General features: G+C 50.6%; 1 protein-coding gene across 1 annotated transcript; it reads left to right on the top strand.

The window, feature by feature from the left end:
• Nucleotides 1-2,159: 2,159 nt before the first annotated feature.
• KDELR3 (KDEL endoplasmic reticulum protein retention receptor 3) lies at nt 2,160-9,137 on the top strand. The gene is made up of 5 exons (XM_061450868.1): nt 2,160-2,875; nt 3,772-3,872; nt 4,882-5,040; nt 5,370-5,622; nt 8,691-9,137. The coding sequence occupies exons 1-5, from the start codon at nt 2,785-2,787 to the stop codon at nt 8,729-8,731; spliced, it is 645 nt and encodes a 214-aa protein (XP_061306852.1). The 5' UTR covers nt 2,160-2,784; the 3' UTR covers nt 8,732-9,137.
• Nucleotides 9,138-9,369: the final 232 nt, after the last annotated feature.

Here is a 9,369-nt window from a genome sequence, read left to right as displayed (position 1 = left end):
CTCTTTTTGCTTTACAGGACAGGCAGAGGTGGAGAAGGAATGTGCTCAATGGATCTGCTGCCACCTGGCCCCGGGGCTCTGCAGCAGAAGGCGCCTCCCAGATCAGCAGAGGCAGAGAGGGAAACCCAAAAATAGAACTAAAGGGAAAAAAAGAAACCGAAGAACCCCAAATTCTCGTTTTTAATGCCAAATCCCAGCTCCCTCGCCTCCCTGTCACCCTAGCGATATTCCTTGTGGTCGCCATGGAAACAGGAGGCATGGAGAGAGCATCACCGTGCGGAGCGGTGGCAGCACCCGGCATTATTTCGGGAGGCAGGGAGACACCCGGTGCAAGGCGCTTCGTGTTGTGGCAGGGAGGGAGGAGGGGAGGTTTATTTTTACTTGCTCCCACATCATGTGCCAGCTTTTCCCTCCTCTAAGCGCCCGGCTGCCCCTCGCCCTCTCAGCAGCTTTCCCACCGGCCTCTCGAGTGCCGCATGAGGATGTCCCATGGGAGACCCTAACCCCACCGCCCTGTCCCAGCTGGGTGAGCTCGGTTCTGCTGCTCCCATGGAGTCCCTCTGGTGGTCACCTCAGCTGGTGGCTCCTGGTGCTGCAGCAGCGTATAACAGCCTGCCTTGGGGCCCCTCAGCTCTCCTTGGGAAGGCACAAGATGAAGAGAACGAACCTTTGCTACCCACAACAGTTCTAGCCATCCGCAAGAAGCTTCATCCCCTGCGTGGGAAAAGAAGCTGTGAAGAGCAGTGGAAGGTCCAGAGGATGCTGAGGGCTCTCAGACGTTGCGCCCAAGGAGCTTGGCAGAGGAGCCGTCAGAAGAGTGAACTCCACACCTCTTCCTTCCCATGAAGCCCCCCATGCCTGTTCCACTGCTCAAACTGATCTCTGCCCACGTGGGAAGGGACCTGCTGGGCCACCAGGGCTGGGGCTTGGCTTTCACCAGCACTTGCATGGCTTTGGAGAAGCTTGCTGAAACCCCAGGCAGCCCCCATGGCTGGAGATGCGATTTCAGCCAGTCCCTACCCTATTGCCCCTTTGCTGACGCTCTCCTTTGGTCTAACCTGCTCCCCTCCTACCACACCAGCCCCTAACTTGCTGTCCTGACCAGCCTCTCCCCAGTTTCCCAGGGCTGAGCGGGTGTTTTCCAGCCCAGCCTGGGAATGTGTCTGGAAAAGCCCAGTGTGGCAGGTGCTGGAACAGCAGAGAGGGAAAACACGGCAGCCAGCCTAATGGGCAGGGAGGAAATATATGCAAATGCATTCAGAAAGGAATCCGGTGATGCTAATAGACTTGTTAGTCCTCTCAGTGAGCACCAGGAATAATATTTTTACACTTTAATCATTAGGGATTTTACTCCAAGCGAGCCCATAAGGATGGAGGGAGATGTGGAGGAGACGGTCACGGGTGACACTGGGGACAGGGAAGGCAGCAGGGGCAGAAGCAGGCAGGGTCACACAACCAAATTAGACCCGCAGCCAGATGTGAGTTGCTTGGGAATGAGGTGACAAATTAAACCCTCTATTTGGTTGTACTAAAGCACATTTATATGAGCAATTAGATAATGAAGATCCAATGGCCCTGTCTTGACAATGAGATTCCCTTGCTGCTGCCATGAGACCTCCCTGTGTGACCACTGATGCAAGGACAAGGTTTATCCCAGCCAGGCTGGTCACCCAGGGCTGTTCCTGGACTCACTGAAACTTGATGGCCATCACTACTAGGCTCCTCTCCCATTACACCTATAAACCCAGCAGCACCCATGTGCTTCCTGCACTCCACACGTGCATTGGGCTGTTTGCAATCCACTTGCAGGAATCCAGGATTCATATTTACAGCAAAGTTTGTTTCAAACCAGCCCTTGGGGGGGGGGGATCCTTTCTTTGCTCCAGGGCTGATCTGCACTGCTCCAGGCAGGATACCCGGAGGCAGGGTTGCCTTGGTGGGGGGGGGCATGAGGGAATGGCTGTCCGTGATGCCCTGTGGAAGTGGGGTGTGACATACAGCTGAAGCTGTAATAATTCACATCTCCCCCTGTTGCTTCATTTGCCCCTGGAGACAAGGGGGAGCGCTGGGGAGAAGGTGCTGGAGGTGGAACGGGGCTGGGAAAGGCAAAGGGCAGGAGGCTGCTGGCAGGGAGCAGGACAGAGGTTAACGCACCCACAAGGAACGTCCCTGGAAAGCTGGCCCTTCTGTGAGGGTGCATCCCCAAGGACAGAGATGGGGATCCCTTTCCCTCTGCCTTTTCCCTTTTAACGCTACTTCCACGTGTAACTTGAGACAAGTTGGGGAAGGAAAAAAGAGGAAGGGAAAAAAAAGGAAAAGAGGAAAACTAGCGCAGTTATGCCCGCCTCCGCCGCCTCCTCCCTCTCCTCCCTGGCCAGCCAGGAGCCACGTCACCGTCACCCAGCCTGGTTTCAGGGCTGCTGGGCCAGTACAGCCCGGGGCTCTCCACGGGACAAAGCCCGGCTTTGGGCCTGGAGCAGGGCGAGGAAGCTCTGCAACGGGGAGAGAGAAAATCCACCTTGGGGGAAAAAGTAAGCAAGAAGCAAGGGAGGCATCCAGCTTGAGGGCCTGGCACGGGGAGGGAGCGTGCAACCAGGGCACAGGGGAGCCTGAACTTCCCTCTGCCAGAAGAGAGAGCTCCTTACTCGGGGGAAAGGAAAGTTGAGCTGCAGGGAAGTGGTCACTCGGTTGAGGCTTGGGACGGAAAAATCCCTGCCCTCACCTTCCCTGCCTGCAGAAAGGGCCCCGCTCCCTTCGTCCTAGAGAAGCCCCCCCTCCGGCACCATGAACGTCTTCCGCATCCTGGGGGATGTCTCCCACTTGTTGGCCATCATCATCCTCCTGATGAAGATCCTGAAGTCCAAGTCCTGTGCTGGTGAGTGCTCCCACACCCCAGGGAAGGAGGGGGGCTCTTCTTGGAGGGCAGCTTTGTGAGGAGTGCAAGTGAAATGGGTGCCAAAAAGGCCAGTGACAGTCCACGCAAAGGGGCAGCCCTCCCTGGTGGGCTCTTTAAGGGAAGGAATCCTTCTCCTCCTCTTCCTCTGGGAGGCCTCCCTGCCATGGTGGTGTTGGAAGGATGTGATGTGGCAAGGCACACAGCCTTGGGCAGGTGTTGGTCCTGGGGTGGTGAAGAAAACGAGAGGGCAGCGAGACCAAAGGTGGAAAATGAGCACAAGAAGTTGTGGTAGCACCAAACCCAACAACCTGGAGAGAAAGCTGCTTTAGGCTGGAGGACCTGGCCGTGGGTGGGCAGGGGCTGCCGTGTCCCTGGGTGAGGAAATCAGGGCTGCAGCTTTCCATAGGAAGATTTTGCTCAGAGTTCATGTTTTCCTCTGCTCGGCTGCATCACTGCAGCTGCTACCACAGGTAGGGAAATGGGTGGGTTTGGCTGCATCTCCCTGCCAGAGGAGGCTCAATTCCATCAGCATCCCTGTACTGGTCCCTGATCCTGCAGCTCTTCCTTCGTGTGGCAGATGTCACATCACACAACCCCTGGCAAGGTGAACTGAATTGGCCAAAGCAGTGAATGTGCCCACCAAGTGCCTCTACCTACAACCCAAGGCAGGGCTCAGGGGCATCAGCAGGAGCCTGCACTGTTACATGGGAGACTCCAGCCAGTCCTGGGTTGAGTTTAGAGCTACAGCAGCACAAGCATGCCAGACCTAGCTCACAAAGCAACATGCGTGTATACATCTGCCTTCAAAGAAGGCCTACCCTAAAGCGTCCTTCCTCTCATCTGCTTTACTTTCCCTTCTTCTCCCTGCCATGAAGGTATCTCTGGGAAGAGTCAGATTCTTTTTGCACTCGTCTTCACAACCCGCTATCTGGACCTGTTCACTACCTTCATCTCTGTCTACAACACTGTGATGAAGGTAAGGAAAAGGCAGTGCACAAGCAGAGGTTCCCCCCAGCTCACCATGGTTGCTCAGGAAGGTGAGGGTGCACAGTCACTATGTCAGTTTTTCAGCCAGGAAGGGTAAAGATACCTCCTTCTGTGTCACTTATCCCCCCACTGACCAAGAAAGCCCCCACTACAGTCAGTAAGCGAGCTGAGCCCACCACACCTAGTACCACCAAAACCAGGACTAGACACCATGAATCGAGCCTGATGCATTAACAGATGGCTACCACCAAGCGAAACCTCCTCACTCAAACAAGTGTGATCCTTGTGGTGGAGCAATCTTTAGTTGACCACTGGGGCATATTCAGCAGATGTCAATCCACAAGCCAGCGCAGGAAAACATAATATATCCTCAACATAAAAAGGACATGGAATTGTTGGAACAAGTCCAGAGGAGGGCAACGAGGATGATCAGGGGACTGGAGCACCTCCCATATGAAGACAGGCTGAGAAAGTTGGGGCTGTTCAGCCTGGAGAAGAGAAGGCTGTGTGGAGACCTCACAGCAGCCTTCCAAGTGTCCGAAGGGGGCCTATAGGGATGCTGGGGAGGGACTCTTCATTAGGGACTGTAGTGACAGGACAAGGGGTAACGGGTTAAAACTTAAACAGGGGAAGTTTAGATTGAATATAAGGAGGAAATTCTTTACTGTGAGGGTGGTGAGGCACTGGAATGGGTTGCCCAGGGAAGCTGTGAATGCTCCATCCCTGTCAGTGTTCAAGGTCAGGTTGGACAGAGCCTTGGGTGACAGGGTTTAGTGTGAGGTGTCCCTGCCCATGGCAGGGGGGTTGGAACTGGATGATCTTAAGGTCCTTTCCAACCCAAACCATTCTATGATTCTAAAAGCATTCACCACTATCTCACCCAGGAATGGCCCCAGCAGAACAGGGTTAACAGATCTTGGGCAAAACCATCCCCTCTTCAAGCACAGAGGTGCAATTGCGGGTGAGGTTTTGCCATCTCCCTTCATTTGACTCCCCAGGTCATTTTTTTGATATGTGCCTACGTCACCGTGTACATGATCTATGTGAAATTCCGGAAAACATTCGACAGCGAGAATGACTCCTTTCGCCTGGAGTTCCTGCTGGTCCCGGTCACCGGCTTGTCATTTCTGGAGAACCATAGCTTCACGCCCTTGGAGGTAAGGAAAATCTGAGGCAGGAAAGGGGAGGGGAAGCAGCAGCCTGATGCCAGACAGCAGAGTGAGCAGCATGTTGAATGGTTGAGAGTTTTAACAGCAAAAGCAGGCAGGAAAGGCAAAGTTGGCATGCCTCGAGGACTGCACCGTCTACAGCACAGCTCAGCGCTGTCTCCTCTCAGTCTCAGAACAGCAAGCTCACTTTCCCCCAACTCCAGCAGTGCTACTCATCCTGCTCACGCATCGTTGCTCTGCCAAATGAAAAGCTTAGGGTCTTAATGCGTATTAACCAGTACCAAGTCTCTCCACTGCCTTCATTATGCACCTCACAGATACTCTGGACCTTCTCCATCTACTTGGAGTCCGTGGCTATCCTTCCTCAGCTCTTCATGATCAGCAAGACAGGGGAAGCAGAGACCATCACGACACACTACCTTTTCTTCCTGGGCCTCTACCGTGCTCTCTACATTGCCAACTGGGTCTGGCGCTACTACACAGAGAATTTCTATGACCAGATCGCTGTAGTTTCCGGGGTGGTACAAACCATCTTCTACTGTGACTTCTTCTATCTCTACGTTACCAAAGGTAGGTAAATAGGTTGGTATAAAGCTGAAACGTTCACTTGGCACTCTTGCAGCACACAGTGGAGCTGCTGCTTGCTTTGCATTAATCCCTACGTGACTTTGTTCTTTGCTGTATTTGTGATGTGTATTTTCCACCTAAAATCCAGTTAAGAAAGAAATACATTATCTGTTGAATGCAAATGGGCATCTCTGCTCACAAGGCTCTAGACGTGCCTGTGAAACAAAGCAGAAATCAAAACAGAGCTAAGCCTGGTTTAACCCCACCTTGGGAAATTCACCATTGAAGTATATTGAATTCTACGTTCATTTTGAGATTATGAATCAGGCAAGAAGAACTTTGAGGGCGAACAAAAAATAGCTGTAGGCAGACAATGTACCTGAGAAAGCAACTGCAGACATATGGAGATATTATTAAGCCTGCTTTTTCTTTTGATGGAAAAGACATAACATTCTCTAGAACTGATTCTGTAGGAAGACAAGCACCTGCACGGAGAAGACTTCCCATTCTGTTTCCCAAAATCAGATGCCCCTTCCACTTCAGCACTGCACTTTGGTGAATGGCTAAGTACCAGAGCTAAAAGGCCACCTAGGGCATCTATCAGCCTGGTGGAACATGCTATAGTTTGCTGACGCTTAAGCATGCTTTAAGCCACTTTTCTGTTGAGGAGGATGGAATACAATGAAATCTAGCCGAAAGAACAAATATTTTCTTCCTTCTTCACATTCCCAAACTAGTCTGCTCAAAGCAGTAGTGACAGCCATCAAGGGATGGATCTTTGGTAGCTCATGCAATATACCTACTGATAGAAAGGTGACAGAAGCACCGAGCAGGTGGCCAGCCTTGGTACATTAGGACTTCCTTTTATCATTAAAACATTTTCGTGGCCAGAAAACTACTTTGTGAAACCGTCATCAAGGTGCTCTATGTCAGTTGTTTTTCTTCATCCTTAAAACTAATTCCCATTTTAGCTTCATTCAATTCATGTATCCCGCGCGCTTCTGTATTTTGTGAGAAATCCATATCCTTTGTAGCTGAGGGTGGTGGAACAAAAAGGGGGGAAAAACAACTGCTGGCTTTCAGTCTCACATTGCTAGTGATAGAGCTGCAAAATTTAGATGATACAGGAGGCAGAAAAAGAAACATTTGTCGCTGGGATATCACAGCAGGAAGAGAATTGGGTTTTTTTTGGTCTTTTACACAAATGTTCTGGCTCATGAGAGAGAAAAGGTGTCTGAAGACACGCAAATGCTTTGCAGTCATTTATGAAAACCAGCAATATTATAGCAGGTTGCATCTCTCTTACACTCTTGTAAAAAAAAACCCCATCTTTTCAAAACATTTCTAGCACTGAAGAGCTCAGACAAAAGGGCAGCGTTGCTGCAAAAAAAAGAAAAAGCAAAGGTGTGTTATATAAATGTATCTAAAAAGACTTCACAGCCTATACCAAAGCATTGCAAAGGGATTTTTATAGAATGTGACTTCTCTTTATCTTGTTTTCAAAACTGAATGAGCTCCTTTCCGTTTAACACGAAGATCTGAAAGATATTCCGAGAAAGCTTTCAGCTCCCAAAAGCCTGTATTTCACACAACGGCTGAGGTTGGGAGCAATGGGGGGAATCATCTCATCCACCCTACTGCTCACAGCAGGTCATTCAAGGCCCCATTGCCCTTTGCCTTGTCAATGGGTACCACTAAGCAAAGTCCGGACCTCCTTTACTCCTCCCATCAAGGCTTTTAGTCACACAGATAAGATCCCCCTCAGCCTTCTATCAGGCTGAGCAATCTCAGCCTGTGTTCTTGCATCAGATGCTCTAGTCCCTTAACCACTCCCATGGTCTTTCTGGACTTGTTCCAGTATGCCTGTGTCTCTTGTTCTGGGAACCCAGAGCTGGACCCATTACTACAGATGTGACCTTACCATGGCTGAGGACAGAGGAATGATCACCTCCCCTGACCTCCCAGGGATGCAGCTCGGGAGACTGCATTCTTTCTTTGCTCCACTGCTGGCTCGTGTTTCACTTGGTGTCTAGCAGTACACCCAAGGCCTTTTCTGCCCAAGCAGTTTTCCAGCTGGACAGCCCCATCACATGCTACTGAAGCACAGGGGTTATTCCACCCCAGGGGCAGGATGTGGCATTTCCCTTCATTGACCTTCATGAGGTTCCCCACCAAAGCACTTCTCCAGCCTGGCAGGGTTCTTCTGACCCCACCTGGTGCCTCAGCCACTCCTGTCCGCTGTGCACCATCAGCAGATCACTGAGGGTGTACTCTGCCCTTCCCTCTGGCACGCAAAGAAGCCCTTGAGCAGTACTAGCTCCAGTGCCCCCCCCCCGGGGTACACCACCAGGACACCAACAGCCTGTGAGGCTGACCACCCTGCAGCTCACAGCCACCACCTCTGCATCCACCTCACCCAGGCCTACAAGCCCTGGTATTTCCAAAAGGCCTCCCTCCCATCCCAATTTCCAGCTCAGATAGATGGGGCAAGCTCAGGGAGGGGTCCAGCCACAGACCATTTATTCAGACCTACTCTCCATTAAAAAGGAGGGGAAAGCACTGGGGATACTCCCAGATATACCAAGAAGGGGAAAAATGACTGCTACTGCTGAACCCATGACATTATCAAAAAAAAATATCAGGAAATCACGAGGCATGAGGAGTAACCATTGAAGAGGAAAGCTTTAACATAAATAGGTTGTGAATTTCCTGCCTTAGAAGCAAATTTGCAGTGTGCATCTCCTACCAGTTTGCAAAGTCTCCCATTCTAAGGATTCCCTATTTTTACCCTTCTCATTAAATTCTCCCAGATGTTCCTTCCACAATGAACAGGATTCTCTGGAGCTGTTAGCATAGAGTCATGACTGAGGACAGTTGCATTACCCAAATCCTCCTGGCCTACAGCAGCGCATGGAGGGTGCCCAAGGTTAACTCAAGAGCCATAATAACATCGCTGTTTGCAAACCTGTCAACCCACTACCTAACACTCTAAATAGCAAGTGAAACAACATGTAACTGAAACAATCAGTTGAATTTCCTGAGTTCCTCCATTACCTTCTCTCTTTGCACAGTCCTAAAGGGAAAGAAGCTAAGTCTTCCCATGCCTGTTTGAAAACACTTCCATGGACAACATAAGAAAACCTGGAGATGAAGCTGTCAAGATCACAGCTTTCCTTCCCTGGCTCTTTTTGACCAACTGAGCTCAGCTGAGTTTCAACCCAGTGCCAGGAAGACAACAAAGCCTGAAAAGCTGAGACGCTTTTCAACCATACAAGACTTTACCCCTCTACTTTTAGTTTCTTCTTACTTGAATTTGGTGCTAATAATTTGTGCTGGCCAATACTGAAATAGTGCAAATTATTCTCGCCCAGCTCTTCCCAGCATCTGCCTCCAAAAATTGCACCCCTACCTTCACCCTAGGGCAGCACATGGAGCAGAAGGAGCTGTTGCTACCTTTAGTCCTTCAGTCCTTTACCAAGAACCTATGGAAAAGGGAACATTAAATCTGATAATGTATACAAAGGCCACCGGTGCATGTCACACGCAGTATTTGCTGTGTCAGATGTGGCCACAAGCTGTTACTTTATGAGGACTAACATCCTCCTGAAAGCTAACTCTGCCTGACCCTCACATTCTGCTCAGGTCCTGTAACGTTCAGGCTAAACATATCCACATTGAATGACACGAATCTTCTGATTCCCCAAGTATTCAAACATCCTCCTCACTCACTCACTCACTCTCAGCGACAGT

The sequence above is a fragment of the Pezoporus flaviventris genome, unplaced genomic scaffold (genome assembly GCF_033815535.1).
Source record: "Pezoporus flaviventris isolate CSIRO_AGI_PZ_B2104156 unplaced genomic scaffold, CSIRO_AGI_Pfla_v1 ptg000011l, whole genome shotgun sequence".
Taxonomy (NCBI): Eukaryota; Metazoa; Chordata; class Aves; order Psittaciformes; family Psittacidae; genus Pezoporus; species Pezoporus flaviventris.
The sequence above is the reverse complement of the archived record's forward strand: the minus strand, read 5'-3'. Positions and strand labels throughout refer to the sequence as shown.